Source organism: Oxyura jamaicensis, chromosome 3, assembly GCF_011077185.1.
Source record: "Oxyura jamaicensis isolate SHBP4307 breed ruddy duck chromosome 3, BPBGC_Ojam_1.0, whole genome shotgun sequence".
NCBI lineage: Eukaryota > Metazoa > Chordata > Aves > Anseriformes > Anatidae > Oxyura > Oxyura jamaicensis.
The window spans coordinates 14,613,380-14,640,593 of NC_048895.1; the positions used below are offsets into that span (position 1 = coordinate 14,613,380).

At 41.5% G+C, this 27,214-nt stretch overlaps 1 protein-coding gene and 1 long non-coding RNA gene across 6 annotated transcripts in view; one reads left to right on the forward strand and one right to left on the reverse strand.

The window, feature by feature from the left end:
- Positions 1-27,214, forward strand: part of COMMD1 (copper metabolism domain containing 1) — a 73,828-nt gene that overhangs the window by 7,593 nt on the left and 39,021 nt on the right. For 3 of the 5 annotated variants that reach the window (XM_035321316.1, XM_035321319.1, XM_035321317.1), the window contains exon 2: positions 13,408-13,689. In XM_035321316.1, coding sequence (XP_035177207.1) covers positions 13,408-13,689 — 282 coding nt within the window. Of the gene's footprint in view, positions 1-13,407; positions 13,690-25,365; positions 26,750-27,214 lie in introns of all 5 variants that reach the window. The other 2 variants (XR_004749313.1, XR_004749314.1) reach the window with 1 other exon arrangement.
- Positions 21,693-25,919, reverse strand: LOC118164048. The gene is made up of 2 exons (XR_004749315.1): positions 25,780-25,919; positions 21,693-22,642 (listed from the first exon to the last, which is right to left on the reverse strand). It is a non-coding gene; the product is annotated as an uncharacterized LOC118164048 (long non-coding RNA).

Below are 27,214 nucleotides of genomic sequence, written 5' to 3' on the forward strand. Positions count from 1 at the left end.
GGTGGTGGCCACGCTCTCGTGTCTAGAGCAGACAGGTCAGTGCCAGCTCTTGATGTTTATAATGACGGTGCGTTATGTTTTAGCTTAAAAATGCCCTACCGAAAACCTGGTGACTCTGCCAATGGGCTTCCAGAGCAGCGTACTGGTGAGAAAGCTGGGTTCTCTGGTGGTCAGGATGTTTTGTGTCCTGTTCACTTCCTTTTTCCCATCCAAATATATAGTTTGTTTAGTCACATCTGTAGGATTTTTGCAAGTAGTATTTTGTCATCAATAACAGTTTTCCCTCAAAAAAAAAAAAGGCAAACAGAAACCCACAGGTGAGTTTATCATGTAATGTGTACGTCTGCGTGCTTGCGCGTGCCCATACTCAGGCACAGGAAGGAAAGTATTTTGGTTGTGCTGGAATTCATTAGTGCATCTGGTTGCTGCAGTCTTTCCATTGACCTTAAGAAGAGTCTAGTCTGACTGAAGACTGTGGAGTTAGACCTTTCTTTTGAAGTTGATTGCTACAGATTAAATGCTTCCACTATTCTTAATTAGTATTTGTCCAACACGTGCCATATGGGGTATGTCTGAAAAGGGAAAAAGACCCCCTTAGGCTTCAGGTGTGGTTTCGTGCCTTTATTTCAATATCACTCATTCTCCATTTCCTATTCCCAAAAGTCTGGGGGAAATGCTGAAGAGGACAATGAAGTCACTGCCACCTTCTGTCTCAGTTCTGGTGGTTTCCTGGGCTAGTATTAATTGTCTTTCTGCTTTAAATGTGGCCTATGAAAAGGTGGGAACTTGAGTTGTCTCTTGTTTTCCTTCTGTTTGATGCCTGAAGAAGAAGTAAAAGGAAAAGGGAAGGCTGTGCTTATGTGTGAGTCTTGACTGCACTGTTTTCTATGAAAGACTGAAAAACCAGCAGCCCATCCAGAGCAAGTTAGTGATTTGTTTCTTCTTGTCATTTACATTAATTTCACCTTGGACGGAGTGATCACGACTCCTCTTAGTAGCATTACTTATTTGCATCCTGATTTTGAAGCTTCAGGAACTGCAGGCTTCTTACCTGGAGCCTGAAGCTTAGCTGCAGGCGGGGAGCAAGCACCAGCGTCCTCCCTGTCAGCAGGGGGATTAAGAGGGTAAAAGATGCTTTCTGCCAAGAGCTTCGGGTGTGATGTGTAGCTCAAGAAGTCCACAGACTGTGGATATGTGGCAGCTGGGAGTGCTTACTGGGGAAATTGTCTTTGCTTACCATTTCCTTATGCTCTTTCTGAGATACCCAGTGTCAGACAGGATCCTGGGTTTGATGGAGGTGTGGGCTGACATAGTTCAACTATTCAAATTTTCTGTTGAATCTGGTTTTAACCTCTCTTTCCTCTTTAGTACAATACATTTCTAGAAATGAACACTCTTTTTTTTACCCTACCCAGGACTGCACTGAAATTGTGTTCTTTGTGATCTGATACTTTTAGAATTGTGCCTGTTACTACTGTTGTGAAGGAGAATAAATATTTTCTTGCTCCAGGAGAGTCCTAAAGTTGGCAATGGGGGAAAAGTTCTTCTTCCAACCTTGCCAGTATCAAGATGCAGCACAGCTGAGGAGATAAGACTTCCTTTTTTCATATATACATACTTCCAAACCGTGAGTAATGATCGATCTTATTAGAGAAAGAGCCTAGTTGATCTTGGAGCAGCCATCATCTCTGCTAACATACACACATCCATGTTTCACAGAAAGTTCAGAACAAGCAGAGAGCAGCAGAAAGCTGTTCATGCATTGGATAACCAACACCATACCAGCGATGCAGAGCTGTGGCATTCACCTGAGCCACTGAAGTTCACAGTTAGTATTACAAAGAAATTCAGGCGACTCTTACGTCATCTCTTTACTTGCTAAGCAGCTGAAATTTTCCATTCCTGTTAAGGTTTAGCCACCGTGGTACGGGTGTGATGTGTAATAGTTTTTCTACTGTGTTAAGTACAGTACCCAGTTGCTTAGATCAACTTAAAAAACAAAGAAAAAATCCGTCAATGCCAGAAATTCAAATCATGGTGCAAGTTCTATGGGACTTGCTGGAATCATTTCATTTTACAGCCTGTACCTGGAGTTTTCTTCCAGCGTGGTGACTGAGTGTGGTGGAGCCTTGAACTCTTCAGTGTGCTCAGAGGATGTTAATATTTGCAATAGTTTATTAAAAAAAAAATAATACCAGGAACCACAATTGTTATGTGATGTCTTTTGTTCGTTTACATTTTATCCATTGAGCCCCATGGGGCAGAAGTTGCCAGGTGAGACCCTCCAAGGACTTGAGTTTCAGCCTGAGCAACCTGCCCGGCTCCCTGGGGGCTCTCCTTGGGCAGAAAGATTGCTTACAGCTTACTGAGGAGGCTCTCAGATTCATCCCTAGAGGTGCTCTGTCTTTAGGGCAGGATGAAGTGAGTGACTTCCTTAAAGGAAAAGCCTTAAATATTCCGCTTTTTTATTTTGTATTTATCATTGTGGATAACGATGGACACTTCTGCGGAATAACTTCTAAAAGGCATTTAATAAATATGTCGAGTAAGCCTGATCTGCCTGGAAGTTGCAAGACCTCCATGGCACAGGATTAGGAGTATTCATTATTGGGAAAACCAAACTGGTTTCTTGTTCTGAGGTACTTCTGTTATGCGTTCTGAACGCCTGAAGGTTAAGGACGGTGGGTTTTCTATCACGTTGTTTGATTACCAGTAGTTACATACAAAGAAAGCGAATTATCCTACACTTTTTAGACACCCTATGATTTAAAACCGGACCCTTTGCACAAAGTGAGATTTGCCCTTCGCTTTGTTTACAGTGCACAAACACCTGTGTAGAGCTGATGGCCCAAGATTTAGTTAGGAGTACTCGATCTCTTAGAAAATTGGGTACTTCTGCAGCTGTACAGCAAATCTGTTCCTCCCTCCTCCTCAGCTCCCCGTGGAGTTCAGTGTCTGTTTACCAGCTCTGCTTCAGGACAGCATGTTTCACTTGGAAAGGTGACAGTGATCTTGGAACATGTTTTTTTTTTCTCTTTCTCTGGCATCTTCGACATTTACCTGTTAACAATGCTGTTTGATGTGCAACTCCACGTAAATAAAAACAGACTACAGCTGAGCCTTGGTGAAAGGAATCATAAAATACACTGCGTAGAGCAAATGTGAAATAATACCCAGCCTGGCTGAACACCTTTATTTGGACTTAAAGCTGGGGTTTCTTTTTAGTTGTTTTAAGAAACGTTTTTGTAGTTCTCTCATATGGTATGGTAATATATTCTGGAAAGATTGCTTTTTTCTCTCTCTTCTAACAGTAAAAATTGCAATACAAATATAGTTTGAGTGAAATTCTCTATTTTTCCAAGCAAGGTGAGATTTTTTTTTCATGTTGAGATGTACCTGGATCTCTGCCAAGCGATTCCTACCTCAGCTCAGTGGGCAGTCTTTGCTTTTCCTGCTCTGCAGTTCCCTATAAACCGTGATGTCAGGATGGAGAAACATGTTCTTGAGATGCACGCAGGCTCTGAAGCAGAACCGCGGTGAAAGGCAAGAGAGCAGCAGACACTTTTTTGCTGTCTGACGTTTGCATGTGACTTGGTTGACTCAAGGCTGTCGTGTCTGATGCATGATTCATTCATGCTCTTTTTGCCAGTTCTGGCTGGAGTGTAATTGATCGGCTGTTCTAACAGGCTGGTTATATAAATACCCTTTGGTTTTACATTATTGAAGATGCTACAAATATTTACAAATTTGTAGCAGTTGGGATTCCTTCTGTATTTTTTATTAAACTTTTTTTGAAGTGAACAAAACATGCATAACCCCCTTTTTCTACAGAAGAAGAAACAGGACGTTTAGGCAGCTTTCTTGTAGGCTCCTTCAGGTGCTGGAAGGCCCCTCTAAATTCTCCCTAGAGCCTTCTCTTCTCCAGGCTGAACAACCCCAACTCCCTCAGCCTGTCTTTGTAGGAGATGTGCTCCAGCCCCGTGATCATCCTCGTGGCTGTCCTGTGGACCTGCTCCAACAGGTCTACATCTTTCTGATAGCAAAGGCCCCAGAGCTGGATGCAGGGCTCCAGGAGGGGTCTCATAAGAGCAGAGCAGAGGGGGACAATCCCTTCCCTCACCCCGCTTTTGGTGCGGCCCAGGATGTGGTTGGCTTTCTGGGCTGCCAGCACATGCTGCCAGCTCATATTGAGATCTTCGCCCACCAGGACCTCCAGCAAAGATGATAAGCTGCAGCACTGATTCTTGTCAGGGACTTGCTCACGTTTGAGTTTTGGGTTTCTGTGACATGCAAGCCCATCGGCCTACGGCTTTGAGGTTACGCCCTGTTGTTTGAGATCTCCCCCCCCTCTTTTACACCACCTGGTTTGGCATCTGCACCCCCAGCATTGGCAGTGTGTGTCTGTGGTTTGCTCTCCTCAGGTGCTGAGCCCTCAAGACTGGGGGTTGTTAGGCTGCCTTTCAACCCCCTTGAGAGCTGTAAGGAGCCAGAAGGCACGTGGAGCTGGTGCAGAAAGACTCTTCTTCTATCAGTCACCGAATGTGCCTACTGGTTCCTGACAAGTGACCACGTGCGTGCCTTTATTTTGACCCTTGCATCAAGTCTCCTGCGTGACCAAAAGAAAGCGAGGGATCTGGCTGTGGCCAGGAGAGTGGTGGTTGCTCGTTGCACATTATTCAACTCATTTTATTATGCATCATTTAAATCTCCTATCAGTATTGTAATGGAAAGTAAGTGCTAGAGAAATTGTCTAGCCCATGCAGACAAACAGTAAGGTGCTCATCAAACACGGGTACGGCTTTTAGTCAAACAGGGGCTAGAAAACCCATGGGAAAAGTGAATTGATGCTTTCTGATGACAGGGACTGAGCTGCCTTAGGGCATTTTAGGGCTGACTTTTTTGCCGTTGAGGCCCACACTGGTGAAATCTGAAGCTGGATTTTGTTACGTACCAAGTTTTGACAGGCCGTGTGTCTGCAAGCTTAGCAAACCGCTGCCGTGCGTGTCCAGCTTGTGAGAGCAGCGCAAAGCGGTCTGTGGGGGCAAAGAAGAGGAGAGTTGTTCCTACAGGTTTGCTGGAAAACCTGATTACTTGGCTTGCTCTACCAATAACTTGATCCTAATGTGATTGCAGTGGAGAATTCCCTCTAGGGTAATTACAGTCATAAAGATTTAATGTGATTCCACTGGAAAACGCTTTAAGATGGGTATTTAGTCTTGGACTTTTTTTTTTTCTTTTTCCAAAACATTTATTAGATTTAGTTCTAAGAGCATTTTTGTTACAGCAAATGGTATTTAAATCTCTATGGGAAAGCGAGGAAAGGTTTCTGCTGAGCATCCCAGCCTGAGCTTTGCTCCCAGGCTGTGGTGGTGTTTTCCAGTCCCGCAGGGGGAGTGGGACCCGTACAGAGAAGTTGTGGCTCCTAAAATGAACAGTTTGACCTGCTGCCCCCTTGCCCTCATAAAGGCTCAGTTGTTAACTACTACAAAGGCTGCTCCTGGTTTTGGGGAACGTGTTTTGTATTTCACTGAGCTGACAGGAGGAAAAAAGCATGTTGTGTGTGCCAAAAGGAAGACCTGCTGTCTGGTATCCTGAGACTGGAAGCTTACCTCTCACCTGTCGAGCCTGTCAGCATGTAACACGAGTTGTCAAAATATGTGACGAGTGACCAGATGGTAAAGCACTCTTGCCTGCTTCCCTTGAAAGTGAGTAGTCTGTAAACTTGTCTCCTCTATGCGCTGGCCGCTCTGCCGCTATGAAATGTGTCTGCAGGGTTAGGAGCTAAGGCAGAGACAGGCTGCAGTGCTTTCCAGCTGTTTGTTCCCAGACCCTGATTTTACTTACGAGAACACTGCCTGCAAAGTACTGCGATAAGCTCTGCTAATGTGTGCCCCATTACTGCATGCAGGGTAAGGCTACGGCTTTTTTTTCCGTTTGCCCTCAAAATATGAGCTGATCCAACTTCTATTTTTAACTCTCCTAAGTGAAATGAGATTAAACATGAAGCAATAGTCCACGACAGCAAGTAATTTTCCCAGAATGATTGTAGAAACCTGATAAACACAGTTCTCATTTATTTTAAGAGGAAAAAGGAGGAGAAAAAATGCCCATCACATGATGTCTTCAGAGAAGGACAGGTCATGCCACCAATTCCGGGACTGTCTTTATCTGCCCATCTGTCTATTTTCCTCCTTTTGCTCCTGCCCCTGAATTTCTTTTTATTTACCATCTGGTATTTATTCTGCCCTATCTGGACTTTTTTTTTCCCCTCCTTCCTTAGCAACACTGCATCGAATGGCTTCCATTTGTTGAACGTTCTTGTTTCTGAATACGGCTCCTTTATGGGGACTGAAGAAGAAACTGTTTGGGGCTGAATAATGTAACCTGCAAAGGTTTATACATTCTTAAAGAAGGTAACTTGGCTCTGCTGAAGCATAGCCCAGGGAGCAGATGTGTATGCATATTTGTTTGAAAAAGGTTGAACCTGCCAAACTTGTCCATAGCGTGGCTGCGTGTTTAAGAACTACTGGAAATGTGACATTTTTTTGCCTCTGCCCCATGTGGCAAAATGCTTTCTAAACCATAGCAAAGAATTTGACTCAAGTTGGGAGAAAAATGGTAGCAAAGCTCATTTAAAAATACCTTTTTTTTTTTTTTTTTTTTTTTTTTTGCTTACTGTGATTCAGTTGAATAAAGGCCAAGATGGAAGTTTATTCCTATTATTTATCCTCCTGTATGACCTTTGTAGATGTATGTGTATCTGCTATTAGTAGAACATTTCCTTACTTTTTTAAGTTCCTGGTTATCTCTCTCCAGCCCATCCAGCGCTTGTCTGCTCTCTGAGAAGTGCTTTCCATTGCCTTTTCTTCTCTCATGCATTTCTTCCTCTTTCTATTTTAAATAATACGAGTAATTTGGAAACTATTACTCAGGAAGGGGGTGGTACTTCTTTTTTATGCTTATTGCTTAAAATCCAAGCTTTTATAATCTGTTCATAATCAGAGTGTGCAGGCATCATTTAGAGATCTAGATATGACTGGTGTTATTAGCGGGTGGGCTTGTTTTGTTGTATTTTTTTATTTTTATTCTTGTTCCGTAAGCACGGGCAGAATCTTTAAGTAGGCCCAGACAGAGTAATCCCTATGATTCTCAGTTTCCCTTCTGCCAGAGATGGTTTTTAGGCTGGGGTGGGATGCTGTTTGGAGCCCAGCGCTGTATCTTTGCAGGAAGTTCTCTGTGACCACAGGAGCATGGCTCAGGTTGCACTTCATCTGGTGGCTGCCTGTTTTAATCAACATTTCATCCTTCCTTTGTCATCAAACGAGCCTTCATACCACAGAAAAATGACACCTCCTGCAAATAAGTTTAGGAAGTGGTGTGTTAGGGAGTTATGAGCCCAAACTGTCCCTTCTAGCAGATGTACAGACTAATGGTAGGGACAGGCTGGAGAAAAAATGTTGTGGTAACTTCAGAAGGTTTTAAAAACTGATACTGAGATCTCTTTTTGGCATTCAGCTGTAAGCTAGGCCGAAAATAGCTGCGTATATGCTATCCAACTGTTACTGAGCTTCATGTTGAAATGAGAAAGAAATTTTACCAGAGAACATGGGAGTTTGTGAATTTATATGCAAAAAATAAGATACTGGGTTTTGGGGTTGCTGCTTGGTGGGAACCTTGGAGGAGAAAATGGAGGAGCGTGGAAATGATCCATTCAGAAGAGTTTTATCTTCCGTGTGCACATTTGATAAAAGTGTGTGAGATCAAGCTGAATAAGATTAGAAACGCAGGAAGGGTGTAGTTTTGCCTGAAACTTCATCACGAGCACGTTTGTTTTTTTTTTTTTTCCCTCATCTGCAGTATCAGTTTAATAATTTTCTCATTACTGTGTTGTGAGTGCCGTCCAAGAAGACAGCTAAATAAAAGTCAGGGAAACCCAAACTTAAAAATGCTTACGTGTCCACTGGATGTTCATTGACTTGGTTAGTGTCTCCTGGGCAATGAATCGAAAGGCTCTATGGGTTAGTGTAAGAAAGAGATGTTGCAGAAGTTCTGTTACCCGCTAGGAAAAAATGAAACAGCAGGTTTATAAACAAAATACGTTATGCTCCTGATTAATTGTCAGTTCTTCTCTGTAAGCAAATGGTTTAATATTCACTTTGACTGTATTACAGCTCAATACAAAGCAAACTGAAGTAATGCCAGATGCAGTATGGAGCTTGAATGAAAGAAACCCCATGGATGAAGACTTAAATTTTAATTAAAATCTTTGTACTTTGATTAAATGTATTGTTAAAGTGAGTTGTGATTTCTGAATTATGAAGTTGGTGAGGTGGACTGGCCTCTAGTTGTACATTTTTTTTAAAGATGGATCAACGTTTCCAATGCAGGCGAGCAGGCTGTTGCATCTAATTTTGTCTTAATTCCAGTTCTCAGGAGAGCTCATAGACGCTGACACGCAGTGTTTGTGAGACACAGCTCACCAACTACTCCAAAACCTCTATCATCTTAAACGTGGGAAAGTCTACTGCATTAATATCCGGGGGACATCTCTGGGAATAGCTGTTTTATTACGGAACTGGATGCATCAGCAGCGCTTGGGAGAGATGCTGGTTAGTACATACTTATGAAGGAGGGTCCAGAAACCACAGGGCTGCAGAGATGTTCTTGTAGCCCTCCTGCCTGAATCTACTGTTGGCCCTAGAAGCTGCCTAAGTCACTTGGACGGATGAGAAAATGCCTGTGCGCACCGTCATGGCCAGCTCCTGGAGCTCTTCCATGACCGTTGACAAGTCATGTTTTATTTCTGGAAATGAAGTGTGTTCTTTTTCCCAGTGGATTTTGCCAATTGTTGTTTCTCACTAGTATTGCATGCTTGTCAGGCTCTATTTCTCAGAAGAGAGAATGTTTTTAAGTCTGTTTTCCTTTTCTGTGTACCGAAGCACATGTCTAATGGATCTAATTAAGCAAATACAAAACTCCCCAGATTATCAAATATTGTTCCATTAAGGAAATAGTATTTGAAGTCATGTTTTTATAGGCTAAATTATATTTGAAGAGATAATGGCTATGTACTGAAGATGAATGCAAGGAAAAGTCTGTGACCACATCTGTTTCTTGTTGCTTAAAAACACCTACCCAGTCTCTGGAAAGTAAAGCTGTCACGGGTTGCTCATTGTCTGATGTGCATAAGCTGTGCTTCCCAGGAAAAAGTGCATGTTTTTACAAATCTCAGAGTGTATAATGTGCGGAAACTTTTGATGTCTAAAAAAGGTCTCTTACAGACTCTAGTTTTTAAAATAGACTTCATGGTGCCTTAGTCATTTGAATGAGTAGTTGTAGTAATGTAAATGGGATCTTTGATAGCTGAAGATTTGTCTTGAAGTAGTAAATCATTTGTGATAGCCAATACAAACTGGAATTGTATCCTACCCTTGGTGTCACGCTTCTAACACAACACTTCTTGATAACATGATTGAGGTGGGGACAGTCTATAAACAAAAAGCAGGCTACAATGTTATATTGCAAAAATACGCCTATGGAGCAGTGCTGAAGAGAGTAGGTGGGGAAGAAGGCAGGATCTCCATGTACCACATAATTAGCTCAGAATCTGAAAGCTTAGAAATACCCTGACATGTCTCAGTGATGGTAGGGTGACTCACGGTGCTGCAGTGGATCCTGCGCTTCAAGGTCTGTCTGTATCCCTCTTGAACAAATGCTGAAAGTGATTCAGCTGTGGGAGTGGGTGGATAGAGCAGGTTTCAACACCTCTGAGTCCTGAGGACTTTTCAGTAATGGTGCCAAGGTGTATCTGTTGTTTATTCTGGCAGTGGGATCTTGTCACTGCAGTGGGAGCTGGACTACAGCTGCTATCTGTCCTGGTGGTGCTCAACGCTCATCCTAAGCTCCCAGTGTTTAAAAAGCGTGAGAGGGAGACCTATAATCAGATGCATTTTATCCGCCGTTAGCTATAAACATAGAAGGACCACTCATTTTTTAACTTTCAATTAATCCTTAGAAATAGCAGTAAGGTGTACTCACTGTAATTTCGCATTATGACTATGTAATAAAGGAGCATTGTTAAAAATAACAGAAAACACCGTTCAGAATGCTGTCCTGAATATAACTAGAACTATAATTTTTAGCAAAGTTAAATTAAGACATTTCCTCGAGCTTGAAGTCCAGAATTCAGAATGAGCAGTTAACATTCATATGAGCACTCATAGGAGGACAACTGTGCTTGTTTAAAAACAAATTGTACAAGTATCTGTACAAGAAAAGAGATGGAAGATCAGTGAAGCCCTTAACTGTTCTTTCATTCTTTGTAATTTGTATCTGGTTTCCTGTGTCAGAATTAAATGTTTCCAAGGATGAAGAATACTAAAATGAGTTGCTGTTATCTTCAGTAATATCTTTGTGCAGTTATATGGAGTATAACTCATTGCTTGTTTGTGTTCTCTTCCAGTGAAAATTTCTATTCTTTTCATTTATATATATATATGTATTTTAAGTAACTTTTAGATAGTAATCTTATTTGCAAGCTGAGAGAGATTCTAGTCTGAACAATGGACTGTATCAGTGTGTTATTTAAAACACCAGCTATATGATCTATGTTCCACCAAAATTCAGTGTGGTTGTTACCTTCTGGTTTCTAGCTACGTACATCCACAATACTAAGTGATGCGTATTGCATGTAAACGTGCACCCTTATCCGCAAGAGAAAGCGATGTAAATGATTGCTAATTGTGACACATGGTTTCCTTCCTCTGTTTGGTGCAATAGCCTTTTGTTAGCAAGCTATATCAGGGTGCTTATACTGCATGAATGCACACAGGTTTTAAATGTAACTCGTAGAGAATCTTAACCACCAGTCTGATAATCTTTGCCAAACAGGCAAGCTTAATTTTCCTGTAGAAGCCCTACTAATATTTTTTGTCGTCTTTATGCTTAAAACGACTAGTTTGGTTTTAAGCTTCCTCTTTCAGCTACACTTAGAAGTCAGATTCATATCATGTGTCAAGCACAATAAGGACCTTTTTTGTTTTCTATGAGCTTAGCAAATTATTGCCGGAAATTTTGCTGTGTCTTACAAAAGAGTTGTGAAGGGGATGAGATTTAAAAAACAAACCACGATTTACATATGTGAACCATTTGAAAGTTATACAATCAATAATATAAAAGGGTTACCTGGTTATTTGATCCACATGTGAATTTGCATTGGATTTGCATTTAATTTATTACACCTTCGCTTCTTGCAGTGCAGAGGATGCACTTTATGTCCTTGGCTTCTGTGTAGGAATAAAACAAGACGATTTTCTGCACAGCTAAACTGAGGGGAAACTCCAAATCTCATCTTGGTCCTGACTCTGTGCAGATAAGGTGATGGGGCTTGGGGTTGGTAGGTCACCCTGTTTCTTCTTCCATTCATGTAAACCTGCACAAAACGGTGAAAGTTGGTAGGTGTCAGAGAACACATGAACAGGTCCTCGCACAAATTCACTGATATGACAAAGATTAAAACGGAACATATTTCATGCTGCTGTAAAAGACGGTCCTCTTCGTGAAAGACCTGTATGTATGAAAGGAATGTGAGTCTAAATAAACAGTTCTTTTAAAACAGAAAGTAAAAGTGCTTTTTTTGCTTACAAGATAATTAGAGTTGAATGTGCCTCCGGTTTAATATCTTCATGATAAAAAGCAATCAATGCACAGATACCATGAACTGAAAAAGACAACGGTAGACTAGACATCTCACATCTTAAAATAAATTACCAAAGCTCCAATTAAGCTGGAATCCTGATACAGCACAGCAGTTACTTCTAGTATGGATTGCCATTTATTTTCTTAATCATGTAACAGATGGCAGCCAATGCAGCCAATCCATCTTGAGACTTAGGGAAGGCAGAGCCTTCACTCCTAAACAATATAGTACAAAAGTTTCAGGAGAGAGCTCTTACACGCTGGATGGTAAAAGGCTGAATTCTGTTGCAGATCACAAGCTGTGTGTTTTTTGGAGGGCGGGGGCAGTGGTTTCTGATTTTATTTTATATTTTCTCTTGAAAAAACTCAGGTTAAGAAGGATGTGGTGTATTTGCGGAGGTGGTTTGGCTTCACTTGCTTTGACGCAGGAAACCTGCTTCTGTTCTCCATCACTTGCACGATGTGTGAGCGCTTCGTCCGGGACTAGTTCTTGTTTTTTTTTTTTTAATCTGCTGTTGTATTTCAGGCCACTCCTGATGTGACTAAGATCGTATGCTTTGCACTCCGCTGACAAATGTAGACCATCAGTGGGGAGCAGCAGCAGATCTTGTATCTATCTGCGGGGAGTCCAAGGCTTTGGGACCAAGATGGCCGCTTCCCTCAGCGCCATTTGCGGATGAGCGCTAGGCCTCCTTTCGAGGAGCGGTTTTAAAAGGCACAGATGTATTACGTTTTGTCTTGGGAAGTGGTGAAGGTGTCAAACCAGGGGACGTTTCAGACCAGAGGGCTTTGTTCCTTCTGTGTTTGGCACTGGTAACGTGTGGCGTGCAGTAGTAGGAATACAGCGTCAAGGAAAATGGGTACAAATCCCATGAATTTTAGCCTCACATGGCCTCGCTGCTCTCTGCGTTCATGTGTGCTTGAAGGCCGCATGGATGAGTCGAGTCCATTTTGGGTGAGGATGAAACAGAAGCGTCTGCTTGAAATTACAATGGAGAAACTTAGCGACAGTTTCCTCCCTTCACATCCTGTCTTCTCCTCCCTTCAGAGCCGTATTTAGCGAACATTCCCAGTTAGGCGATGCAAATTTAAGGCTGTAGGATTACCAGTTTTGGAAAGATCAGTGGAAAAAGTGGATGTCTATTAAATAAAGTGGGTTTTGGAAGAATCATTTCTGTTGCTTTACCCCTTGCAACACACACACACATCGTTTACTGTAGCAGAGTCCACCAATGCTTCAAAAGAAGCTGTGGCTGCATTTTTAACAATTTGAGATTTTTACAATTGCTTACCTGTACGACAGACCATCAGGACAGCAGTATCGTGCCAGATACCTGTCCCATCTACCCAGTACAGACCAGTTGGTATGCCCGGGGCATACTGGGGAAAAGGGCCAAGCTGACAGAGAAGCACTTCCTTGCTATCCTGTGCTGCATTCCCAAAGGCATTCCCAGCTTCCTTCCTACTGTTAGAGATCGATTACCTTCCAGCTGTCCTGGGGCAGAATTGTGGGATAAGTGGTGTAGGCAAAATGAGTTGTAATACAAGTTGTCGTGTTACTTCTATAACTGAGTTTTGTTTGCACTATTCCTTTAAAGTCTAATATTTGCAGAACCCTAAAGATATGACCTTTTGGTGGACTGTTCAGCTTAGAGTTTTAAAAAATACTTTTGAGCAAGCTTTTCCCTTCTTCTCTAATTTTCCCTACAGTCAATTGCTTCAGCAGACATGGATTTGAATCAGCTGGAGGCTTTTCTCACTGCCCAAACCAAAAAACAAGGTGGCATCACATCTGATCAAGCTGCAGTCCTTGCAAAATTTTGGAAGAACCACCGAGTAAAGATCCACGAGAGCCTGGTAAATCAAAGCCGTTGGGATAACGTCTTGAAAAACATGAACTGGAGAGTGGATCTGAAGTCACAGTCAAGACACATTGATCAGATAAATACTCCAGTTGCAATAGTAGAAATGGAACTGGGAAAAAATGGTCAGGTAAGCTTTATTTTGTAAATTATGTAAACCTGATTTAGCTATGTTTGCATTGAGACGTTTTACATTGCTGAATTTACTGCATCCAAATCAAATCAGTACTTTTTTTTTTTTTTTTTTTTTTTTTTAACTTTAATGTACTTGAACTTATGATCTCTCTTTGGACGCAGAGATACATTCTGAGAGATTAATGCAATTTTTGCTTATGTGTGTGTTGAGAGCTCTCTACTTCAAGCTTGGAAAATCTGAAGACATTGAAATCAAACATAAAATCTGCCATACTAGCAATTATATTAAAATTATATTTGTATTCCATGCACTGCAAGTTTTTCTTCTCTTTTTTTTTTTAACTAATCAAATAACAAAATTGGGTAATATCTGCAAAATAGAAACAGAAAAAGAGTAAAGTTCACATTATAAATGATTGAACATTCTTTGCATTTTTGGACAAAGGAGGGGAAAGACTCCCCTTTATTTTACACAGTATCTATTTTTATCTTACAATCTTTATTATTATTATCTTTATTACTGTTTGCATTATGCGATCTGGTCTTAACTGCCTGAAAGAGAGAGAGCTCTATCAGTGTCGAACACTGCATTTCTTTTTAATCTTTAAATGTAATGTGAACATACAGCTAAAGGCATGACTTCCCATGTTCAAATCTGGTATATTCTTCCTCTTCAACGTGTTAGTGGATTTTAAAAATTAATTTCTTAGCTGTAGGTACTGCATGCCATACTATGAGCATACTTCGGGGTTTTGATGTTAACAGTTAACACTGATTAAGTTTCCTTTGATTCTGTAATATTTTGGTAGCTTATAGCAAAGCAGTACCTGTATTAGGCATGTGGAGTATCCCCATGCAGACTCAATGACTTAACTGGAACTGTGTGGCTCTACCAAGGCCAGAATGAAAGCACAAGTACACTGGGATCCTGCTGAGGTGGTATATGTTGTTGAAAGTACTTTTTTAGTTCTCTTTCCTCTGTCTTTTGAAAGCTTACCCTTCTTAAGTGATGATCCTCCTCCACCTACCACCGGTGTGTCTCTGCAGTGACCAACAACACAGTAATGGTGTACGTTTTTAGTTTTTTTCCCAGCCTCAAGAAAAGTGGAGTTTTCTGCTCAGTATCTTGAGAAACAGTTATATTCCATCAGTAACAAATCAAAAAGCGGGGAAAACAAAGGTTATATGAGTCGGTAAGAGTACATTAGTGAGCAAGTGTGAAAAATACCCATGTATATTTAAAAAACAAAGAAACTACAACAAAAAATACCACCTAAACTCAGAACCACGGTTGTATTTCTTAAAGGAATTATGTAGGTAGTGACTCCTGTTTTGAGATTGTTTCCCCCAGTAATGCCTTGTTAGAGTAATATCAAACAGCAAGTACATTAGTAATGCTTCCACTCTGTGCAGAGAAAGGGGATGTGAAGATGAAGCAAGATGAAGCAAGAATACATGCTTCTGAGATCTTGTTTCTCGTAACAAAAAGCCCTACGACAAAACCAAAAAGAACTATTTTAGCAGTGTGGTTTCATATTTCAGACATACCAGGAAAACTAGTAGTGTGAATATATTTTTTGAACAACCAGTGGATGTAACTTTTACCTCCTTGGCTGAAGACAGGGCAGTAGCGAGCTGTCAGTAAGTCTGACATTTGGTGCAAATAAGGGTATTAGAGACTGGTACTTAAAGAAATAATCATGGATAAATTAGGGTTATCACCACTTGAGTCAATTTTTTTTTTATTATTATTTTAATTTTTTTAAGGAACTGTTGTTTTGCATGACGTTTAGTTTAGGGTTAAATAGGTTCTCTGAGAAAAGCGTTCAGCAGGCTGCACCGTCATGTGATGGGCTGAGACAGGGCAGTTGGGGGACCCTCAGGACCGAAAATACCAGCAAGTGGTTTGTGAGGTCAGTTCATCCAGCTCTCAACCTCTTCCCATGCATGCCTGGGACTCCTGGGAGGATGGAAGTGGAGATTACTACTACAGGGTGAACAGCTTGTTCTTGCATGCTGGATCCAGCCCCCAGATTTGAAACTCTTTTTGTCAGGTTTTATAGCCTTTTTACGTACTCCTGATCATTAGCACATTTATATCTGTTCTAAATACCAAGTTTTGTAGCACATCAAAAAATATGTACACTGCTGCCTTTCTGAAACTTGACAGAGAGAACATTGTTTCTGAAAGGTAAAACCTGTCAGTCACAGGGGTAATTTGGTGAACAGTGAAGATCTCTTGGATTTGTAGAAGAAAGCTGGCTGATAATTTGGGAGTACAGTATTCTGAATAGACAGTTTTCATTTGGACACTTGGTAACAGGGGAGTATACAAGTGCATTGATGTGTAGTGAATTGGCATTAATATTTCATATGTTTCAACAGAAGCAAAGAAGTGTTCGGTATAAAACATACCTTTCCAGACTTTAAAGTCACTCTGATTCTTCTCGGTGTCTCTGTCTGGACTGACACTCTGGGGGGTGTCTGCTCGTCCTGCTTCAATAAGTAACCTTGCTTTCTGCTTGCCACCTCTGAACTTTAATCAGACAATTCTTCCACAATGGAAAGAACGAATGTATATGTAAGACCTAATGTGGCTGGAAAGGGGCAGTTTTAAGTGGCTGGTTCATAAATAGACCAAGTTCACATTAAGTGTGTCAAATCTTGTGAATGTTTTCTGGTGGAACAGAGATTTTTTTTTTTGGTTTTGTGTATTCATTTTAACTTGTATGAATTAACTTTTACCATCCTGTAGAAGAAAACTGAACCCTTAGTTCACTTAAAGACACTTCGGATGAGAAACATTCAGTAATATTGGTGCTCCAAAATTTGGGGAGTTTTTTTATGATGTGTAGCTTGCAGTTTGAAGCCTTCTTGAGGGAAGATTTTAGAATGACATCTGAAGTCTCCTTTATATTGGTTATATATTCTGTATATGTCCTGGTTAAAAGGAGATGAATGTGCTCGCCGTGATGAATGCTCTACTTTGAAAGCTCCTTTTCTTTAACAATCCAACTAAAAGAAATCCTTAAATAGTTGCACTTTAGCCTGCGTTTTCCTTTATCACTTGGTGATATTTGGTACTCATCACTGCCAGTCATTTCTTTCCTTTTGAACAGCCCATCTGATTTTTGCACAACGGTTTTAGTCATCTCTGTCTCTGTACCTTGCTGACTTCTATAGCTCCCTGCCCCCTTCTTTATGTCCTTTCGATCCTGTTTTCCCTCTCTGAGCGTTTCTGTATGAAATTTCAGCTGGACACGAATCTGCTGGGAGGGATGGGGAGGTGAGCTGGAGAATCGCCCTTCTGGCGTCCTTCCCGTCCTGCTGGATTAACGCTGCTCCATACGGTGCACCTTGGCTGCTGCACCACGTCAGGTTACCTGCAGTGGCCTCAGTTTCAGTTGCTCCCTTTCGAGTCACAGATTTATATCTGACCTTGTCATTGATAGGAGAGGAAAAAAATATATTGTTTTTGCACTTCGGCTTGGTATTAAGGTGTATTTAAATTTGTTTTACGGATTTGGTCATGTTCGATGTGCCCTCGGGACTGTTTTCTTCCCACTAGCATTCTGCTGTGATTTGTTGGCAGTCTTTGTTGTTGTCCATGTACAACTGGAAATCAATAGCAATAGGAATATTTTACCCAGCAATTGTCACTCATCGTGCACACCTGTCACTTAGGCCCTCTGGCTAAGCAGACTGGCACTGAAGCAGACTGCTCGTATCAGAAATGCTGGAGCTGCTCTGCTGGTGCTTCTCTGACAGTCATATGCTATAGAGAAAACCGGAGAATAGCGTACATGTTTTCTGCTACTCAACAGAGACAGAAAGCTTTCAGTAAGGCTGAAGACTGATTGCACAGCTCAGGGCAAAAACGCTGCGAGCAAATGGTGCATTCGAGTGCGTTCTTGTCACGAGCAATAGACCTGGTCAGCGTGAGGACTGAAAGACAGATTTTTAAGGAGGTCAAGATTTTTGCATTCTCTCCTTTCTAAGCATTAAAGGGCTGGACAAAATAATTAACTTTTACTTCCTTGTAACGTTATATATTTTGCAGTTTCATATCTGAGAGTGATCAAGTGATTAGTGTGATTATTGCTCTTGGCTTTCACAGTTGGACTTATTCACAGAGTGAGTATTCTCACGTTCCTTTCTTTTCAGTGTTGAAATTACTGGTGGTCCATGTAGTAGCACTGTTATTGGAGTTTTCTAGGAAGTTAAGCACGTTTTATGGGCAAACAGCATTTTCTGTGCTACTTCGACATCAAGCTTGGTATTCTGCTGCTGGATTCTTCCCAGAAAGACTTGAGGAAGTTGCATCAGGATTATGGATTAGAGGTTTTTTTCCTTCAATACCTTGTGTCAAAGACAAATGTGAGGATTTGCAAATCTTTTTTTTTTTTTTTCCTCTATTTCTTCTCTTCTCTTTCCTGATTTTAAAACAGTTGTATCTATCTGACAGAGGTGTCATAAAACTTAGTTAACGATATGCATGAATACTGCTGGTGAGTATGACTGTATAACCACAGCGTGTTATGAAATTGGAACAGTTTCTTGCAAACCTAAGGGCAAAGAGCAGTCTCACATCCCATACGGTTTCTCTGAAGTATGAATTATCCTCATTATAAAACAAGCATTTTTAAAAAGAACAGGCCAACGTTAACAACAGATTTTGATAAATAGAAAATCTTTGAAAATCTATTAATATTTTGAATGTCACTGCACATTCTCTCCAATGAGATAAATGCTTTCTGATTAAAGGACTTAGGTGAACTAATCCTGTGCCAGTGCAAGAACTTAGCAGATGCTGAAAAAGTAACTGTTGACTCAGGATTTACCTGAGGTATATCAAATCTGCTCTCTGCTAATGGCTGGGTCCAAACCCTAATAATTCAGAGAGAAGCAGAGAATTCAAAATGACCATAGACAGTTGTGACGTGCTATTATGTGGGAAGTGAAAGGTCAATTTTTTCAATTTTTGAAGATCAAAAATTTACTCTGAAGCTTGAAATTTAATCAACTTTTAGTTTGCATGACTATGAAGATTTCTTTTGCTGTTTTGGAAAAGAATGAGGTAGGTCCCAAACTATACTTTTGGGACACTAAGGCTGTTTTTGACCTGTTACTTGTGTGTATTCCACAGAAGTTTAGATGAAACATTGCATCAACTGTGCTATAAACATATGGTAAGCTGAATTCATAAACATTCACCAATATTAAAACCGAACATGGTTTCACAGTGTAATAAAAATCTTAGGATTTAGCTTCTTCAAATGTCATTACCTTGCCAGGATTACAGTTGGAATGCCACTGAGGATCTGCTGGCGTTGTGCACGTTTTTGTAAGCATGAGCCTTGGTTTGCTCAGGCTGCGGTTATCTCCAGCAATAGCTTTTCCTGCTGAAGCAAGATCAGATTAGGAAGAAGTCATGAGTAAACCCATGCTGTGGGGAAGGAGGGATTGTGTCTGCTCTGGCTTTTTGTCCCTAGACACGAGGTGCAAGCACTCCAGGTCAGGCTGCTTCATAGCTGTTGCTGGAAATAACTTCAGGCGGTGGACTTGCAGTCCTTTTTGTGTAGGATGTGTTCTGAGAAGGCAGATCGCCTTTTGTAGGACACCAGAAGAGATGCCTCCTGAGATAAACACACAGCTGTAGATACCCTCACTACAAAACAAGGGCAGTGCAGCCTGCAAAGGGGAAGGAAGAGCAGCCACCAAACCATTTCTCCTTTCCAGCCTTAGCCCGTTTTAATCTCTGTAGTGGTTAACGTTATTGGAGCCTTGTTCCTGCCAGAAGTGGGGAAGTGCAGAGTCTGAATCAATCACTTTAACCGCACCGGGCTCGATATTTTTATGTGATTAAAAATACGAAATCTGGTAAGTAGAAGCCGGTGAAAAAAAAGTAAAATCACCTTTGCGACCGGGATGAATGTAATCACTTGAGCTGTTGTTCACCTTGGGAATCCAGGAGCTGGAGGGAACAGTTACATAACGCTGCACGGCGAAAAGCAAATAAAAACCATAAAGGGCAACGGGTCACTTGGCACGGGGAAAACTGGAGCACAGTTGGCTTAACTCGGTTATTTCTTAATCCTTGGCGGGGTACCCTCTGTGGTCCTCCGCTTCGTCAGTCCGATTTTTGTCACCTCCTCCTGACAGCCAAGTGAGGTCTGGTGAATGAGAAATAAGAGCATTAAATTGAGATAGTAGTTAAATAACTGTCCAGCATTTATACTGCATGTATTTGACTGTATTTTGGGGTGTACCTCATCTGTTCATCCTACATGAAGCAAGCAATGTTCCTAATGTTGAATAGCTTGATATATTTTACAATTAGTGGCACTTAGAGTTTTGATCCTTGTTTATTTGTGCTGTGTATATGTGTGCCCACTCACATACATTTCTTGTCAGCTGTTCTTACTCTGGAACTGCTGAAGTACTTAAATAGAACAACTTAAGTGAGACGTAAATATTGTTGTTAGGAGCCAAGTTTAGGATATTGTGTTGGATTAATTGAAGGTTACTTGTTTGAAGATAGATGTTATAGTAATGACGCGTATTTAATGCCTTTCAACCTTGAAATACTTTACCTTGGAATACAAACTATGATGAGTTTCGGAGGGGGGCAGCTGGATCCAGTAGACGTGGCTGTTGAAAAATGTTTTCAGCAAATTCATTTTATCACTCGGCTACACCTTCTTCTGGAATTGGTGCTACACGTTTATGTTTAGTTAGAAGGACTTTCCTTCTTCTCATCCTCCCTCTTCTCTCCCCATCTGCTCATGGCTTTTCTGCGAATCCTCACCCTGTCTGTCTGCCAGCTACATTCTGCCAGACCAGGTAGGTACTCTGTTGGCACCATGCCCTCAGCTTACAGCCCTTAAATCTCATTTTTGCTCTGTACCAAAAGCATTGTGACCTTGCAACCTTTTACGTGCTGTTCCTGCAGGGCTGGGATAGGTTACTTTAGGGCATTGGATGCTTTGAGGTCTTCAGGACTCAGCCACGACTCACCTGGTCTTACGGTTATGAAAGTCCTGCTCTGAGCTGGATAAAGTCACTGGAGTCAGACATGCAGTTGGAATCTATGCTACAACCTTCCTGAGTATTTTTGGGTTGAAACAGAAGGTTTAGTGCTCTTTGTGTAATTCAGTTGCTGTATGCATTTTGTTTCCTTCTCTATTATCTGAACCTCACATGAAGTTTGAGCCAGTGTTTCTGTTGCTTTTGTACTTCATGCATACAACAAGGGATCCTGTGTCAGTAATGAGCAGAGGATGGCTGGCTGTGAGCTTCCTTGGTGTTTCCTCAGCGCTTTGCATTAATTCAGAGACCATGAATTGCATAACCCCCATCACCAAATGTCTTGTTTGGTTTGAGGCAGGTTAGCAGAGCAGCTTAAGCAAGAATCTTGGATTACTGCTGTCGTGTAAGTAATAGCAGGTGTCTCCACTGTCCCTGCAATGCCCCTTCCTGCACTACAAGACACAGAGCTGAATAGAGACTGATTGCAAATACACAAGTTAAAGCACAAAATGCAGCATGGGGACTGGCACCATGTGGCTGCATGGCCAATGCTTGGCCCGTGCCATTGATTCTTGGCTTACTGTAAAACAGCTTACAGTGCAAAAATGGTGTCCGTCACCTGTTGTGGTCCAGAGAGATCATTTGCTGGTTTAAGACCTCCCCGGGGTGGCTATATGGAGGTTGGTTATCAGGTTTGGCACTGCCCACCTTCTGTAGAACAAGCAGCATGTGGTTTTGGGGTGAATGCGTTCTGTGACACAGGATCTTTTTCAAAGGGGAACATGGTTGAAGGACCAAAATTTGTGATCTCCACTAGCTTGGTTCTTAAGTTCTTAATGTTCTTAAGTTCTAATCTAGCTTGGTTCTTAGTTCTTAATCAAAGTCGAAAGTTTTTCTTGACACACAGCAGAAAATAAAAAAATAAAAAATAAGAAAAGGAAATAAAGAAAAGGGGCTGGAATTTTTGCCGGATAGCCTTTATACAGCAAAGCAACTGGCTTTTTTGTGCCTTAGTGTGTTGTGTTCAGTGTTGCTGGCCATCTGCACTCTTCAGAGCACTCGGATGTCAACATCAGCAAGTGATTTGTTCTTAGAAAACTCAGCAAAAAAAGGAGTTGTTATGAACATAAGTGCCCATTGCATTGGCTGACAAAGCATCTTGTTTTTACAGGCCTCGCCTGGCCAAGTACATTTAAAACTGTTGTTTTTGCCAGTTGGCCAGCTTTCCCACTCTTGACAGTATGCCACATTGCTGCTGAAAAGCTCTTTGGAGATCCTTCCAGGTTTGTCATGGTCTCTCTTGAGATCCCTGAACTTTAGTGTACAGAGATGTAAATAAGAACAAGTTCTTCATTTATTTTAATTAAAAAGAGCTGCTGCAGGAGAAAGTATCAGAAGATAGAAAATTGGAAATTTGGCACATAATTGGGGTGAAATACTTGTAATTCATACCCTTCTTTGCTGCTTAATCCTTTGAATTGTTTTCACTCTGTTTATACACACACACACATTCTTTAAAAAAAATGGTGTCCAGCTTTGGCTGTGCAAGAATTGATCCAACAGAAAAAAAAGTGCACAACAGCAAAGCAAAATCACTCTGAACTGTACAATTAAACTTGATGAGCTTCTCTAAATGCTTTAGTTTTTTGAGGGAAGAGTGAGCCTATGTCATTTCTTCTGAGCAGCTTGTATGTTATCTGCCAGCAGCTTTGCTTTTTCACCTTTACTCACCATTTGAATTGCCACGTGGCGAGGCCTTCTATTAATAAACCAGGCAGCATAAGGCAGGGGCGGCAGGAGAACGCGATTCATAGGCAGTTCTCACAGGACAATCTTTTTGTTGAGGAGATATTTATCTTCTAATTTCTAGCAAGCTGTGGCTTTCTGTCCCTTCAGCGCCTCTAGTCATCTGTCTTGTCCTAGTCAAAAATGGAGGGAAAAAAGGAAGATAAACATCACTGCTATTTTATTTTTTATCCCTCATCATTCCCATTATAAAATTGCTAACTGAGGGATTTGAGTTGCAGCTGCTGGAAATTGTTGGTATACAAAGCTATCCTTGGCCATCAGTAACTGCAGTATTAGGGGCTCCCCGTACAGAAATGTAGTTAATCAACACGTGAAATGCTTGGAGAACTAGTGCCATGTCTCTATAAAAGCAAACTCTCATTTCTTCGCGATGTTGCTACTGCTACACGTGCATAATACTAACAGTGATACCTAGGTTATCCTAGGTGCCAGGAAAAAAAAATAAAAAATAAATTTTGGGAGAGGCTTTTGCCCCTTCCCAAGGGAGTGCAGTAAAACTGCAGGACGCAAGGCTCTTTTTGCAGACACTGAATTCCACGTCGTATAGGTCTGTTTTTTTAGCATATGACTGGTGGGAGTTTGCACTGAAGAAGCTCCAGTACTTTGTCTGCATTTGCAGATTCACTTACCTCATTTCTGTGTGCGTATTAAATGGATTTGTCTTTGTGTACCTGAGTGCACTGGCCTCTGCTTCACCTTGGTAATAACTTTGACCAAAATGAAGCAAGTAAAGAAAACTACCACTGGAAAGCACGTGCCAACCTCAGGTAGGAGTTTTGAGTTAGTTTTTTCTTGCAGCATCATGGACTTGGCATTCCTGAGCCTTGCTACCTGTTCTCACCATTGTGTTACCCCACTAGTTATGCATTTACAGAGTTGAAAGTGAAACGGTTGAGTGAGTCCAGCTCAAATTAAAATATTTTGTTCCCTCCCCATCCTTTTCTGTTTTTTTTTTCCCCCCTAAAACTATTTTTAGTGAGCATCAATTTGCTGAGAGGTCAGGGTAAGAGCACAACTGAGCAAAAGAAATGGAGAACTCTGCCATCTTTTTAAAAAATGTTATTTTCAACTCATATGTTCAAAGGATCAACCATTTTAAATACTTGCTAGCATTCTCTTGAACATGAAAAGTGCATCAGCTTGCTTTGAGCACAAAGGATATCCTCCAGTAGCGCCAGCCTTTCTTCAAAGAATGCAGGTGTCTAATAGAAAATGAGAGACATGGCCAACAGGCGTGTTTGGTATTGCAGATTTGATTCGGAGAAGTGTGGAAAAGGTGTCAGGGTTGGAAATGATCTGAAATGGTACCCGGATGTAGAAACCTGGTAAGGTTGCATTAGCAGTGGAATCGTGGTATTTCAGACAATTAGTTTACTTTGTTTCTAGGATATTTCTCAGTTCATTACATTCACGATGGTCATTAAGTATTTCAATCCTCTTTATTATTGTCTATTCTCCAATTATTTTCTCCAGTGTTGGGGGAAGTATGGCGAGCTGAACCACAGATTGTGCTGAGTTGTGCCGTGATCCTAAAGTGTGGAAGCAACAAGGAGCAGAGCTGAATTGCTGTGCGAGTCTTAACTCAGTAGTCACAGCTTTAACAAATATATATTTTTTTTCATTCGCTGATTACAAGCTGATTGCTCCCAACAGTTTCATCATCAAAATAGCTTTCCCTGTTTCCTTGTGTGTTCATTTTTTTCCTCCTTTTTGCTTGTTTCAAGAATACTACTGGGGCACTGTGCAAAAGCACAAGTCTGCCTGCATTTCTCTGAAAGAAAATGGTTGGGAGGGGCTCACTGGGGGTGCTTTGGGTTAAAATATTCTTATGTTCCGCTTCAAAAGTTCTGGAAATGACTGCTTTGAGCATAATTCCAAGAACAAGTCCTCTTCAATCAGAAAGAGGTTCTCATTTTAACTTATAAAAGATACTAAACAACCCTTTGATTAGGAAAGCTCTGTAAGCTGTAATTTTGCAGAGACGTTGACACAACTTTTTTTTCTGTCCTTTCAAATTGTGAGTTGCAAAACTCCACAAAGATAATCAGACATGCAAATCCGTGATATATTTTTAGTTCAGCTCACTGATGTGTATTCATTAATATGTTAATAAGACAATGAAAGCATAATTTAAATTTCATTTGCTTAATTTGGTTAATAAATGCTGGAAATATAGTCCCACTTTTAAAAGTAAAAAGTTCTCTTAAGCCACAATGATTGTCTAAAACCTCCTTTTGGTGACAGGATTGCTTTTTTATCCTGACCATGCTTGACCAAAGGATGTGAATTCTCGTCCTCCTTGTATTGGTGGTCACATTCCTGACAATTTAATTGCAATGAACTGCACCAACAGAAAGCTATTGAAGATCGTGGCATTGTAATTTGAGTAGCCAAACAATACTGGGTGGAGTTCGATGGGCAGATCCAAATGGAAACAGCAAAGTTTCCTTGCGTTCAGACATGGCTTGGCCCCGCCAATGCAAAGCAGTGATCCTCTTTCCCTCCATTTAGTTTTCACTGGCCTAACCAAATGAGATACTGGCAAATTACTGCTGGAATTAGAATAAATTCTCTGACAGCTTCTGAACCTTCATTGAATATGCAGGGCTGCTCTAATAACTGTTTCTTTCAGCCTGTGAAGTGATACTTGAATGCTTACAGGCGGTAAACTTCAAGTCAAATTGATTCCGTTTCTATTGAATCACTCCCAAAAGTGGAGCTGTGCTTTAAGTGCTATTATTTAAAAATATATATATATATATTTCCATTTAACCTGTAAATATGCCACAGGACTTGAGAAAATTAATTTGATAATGACTTTTTTTTTTTTAAGAGTTCAGCCTGGAAGGCAGCATCTTAGAAGAAGTCAGCATTGAGGAGCCTCTAATGGATCGAGTTATGCTAGCCCGACTTATTTGGTCTGAAGTAATGAGGCATGACAGATCATGAGTGCAAAGCATCATTTTCAAACCAATAACCCCTTTCAGAAAATTACATTTCTGCTCTAAGCAGTCATTTTGAATTATCTACAGCTAACTTTAAGCCGCCTGCTTTTATGGAAATGGAGCACCTGCGTTTCCCAATAAATATCAGCGCGGTGCTTAGAGGCTGCTATCAAGTACGACTGCCTGGGAAAAGCTCAAGTCTGATCAAACTTAATTACACTGGAACCTGTGTCTGCCTACAGATATCTTGATTATATAACGAGAACAAACGTGACACTTGGCAGAACTGGCTTTTGTGGTACCTGCTGCTGTGAGGACTTGAAGAAGAGCTGTTGGTTCACACGCTGTCTCTTACTTGTGGTGCGGGCACTGGCACTAGCGTCTTCTGGTATCGTGTTTCTTACTGTCTCTTTCCACAGCAGGAGAAAAGATAATGATTGAATCCAGTAGACTTCCGTGTACTAAAATGTCTTAAAATGCCTTTTTTTTTTTTTCTCCCACTGTGGTCTTCAGGACTGTGGGCCTGAAGTTTGGCGAGGTAAATCCCACCCAGGCTCTGAAATGAATCATGATTAAATGGTGGCTTGACAACAACCCCCTGGACGAACAGCATGGGTAAAAAACAAAAACAAAAACCCTTGCTGCTTTGTTCAGCTCAGGGCAGCTGGGCAAGCTGCTGGCTCAGCCCTCATTTTCTAGGAAACAACCAGAGGAGAAGGGCAGCTCTTCCCTTTACACTGGGGGAAAAGTACTCGAGTGGATGTCATTGAACTCAGTGCTGGGTGACAGTGACCTGTTTGGTTAAATTGAAACTCTCAGGGTAAGATGAATGCGAGATATAAGTGAAAGGACAAATAAAGCCTCTTTAAACATGTGGCTTTTTAAAGCTGCATTAAACAAGCATCGAGTTTCAGAGGAGAAGCATTTACAGGTTTAAGCATGCCAAACACAACCTGTGACAGGTCTGGTGCTGATAAGCAGTGATCCAAGAGCACTGAAATGCCATAATTAGCTGAGTGTTGTTTGTGACCTAGCTGCTTTGGGTCATAACACTTCCCTCTGCAAACACATTGAATTGAGCTTAGGGGACGGCAGGGAAGAGTAAACAGGAGGAAGACAATACCCCCAGCTAAGAGCAAGGCTCTGAACCACGGCAGACAAACAGATGGGTTTCAAGGACCTAAAGCTTCTGTCTGCAGCGGGGGGAAAGGAGGCTTTAGGCACCACTTCTCTTTGCCAGGGCATTTTGGAAGAGGGCTTTTGCAGCTGAAGGTGAGTTAGATGTTTGTGGGGGCAGCTCTTGCTGCATGAGCAGCTGCAGCCCACACCAGGTTGGTCGCAGGAGCATGATGCTGTGCCCCAGGACCAGGACATGACCTTGGATTTTTCCCTTTCTTGTGTATTCCTTGCAACCCTGTGCTTGCAGAGCAACATGCAGAACCCTCCACCAGCTCTCCTAGCACCCAGGGGAGATCCCAACCCACACCTTGCTCTCAGGGCAGCACGCAGAGCTCCAGGACAGAGGCTGCGTGCTGCAAGCGTGCTTACATGCAAACTGGGCCAAAGAATTCAGCTCTCAGCCATGGGCTTGGGTGTGACTTCCAATGCTTGTGGTGCTCCTGGTCAGCCTGGCTGGTGATCTCCCATCAGAAGGGGATGCGCTCTTCAGGGGATATGCTCCCCTGTGCGTTGCACCATAGGGCTTTGTCCTTCAGGCAGGGAGCTGTCAGCAGGGCT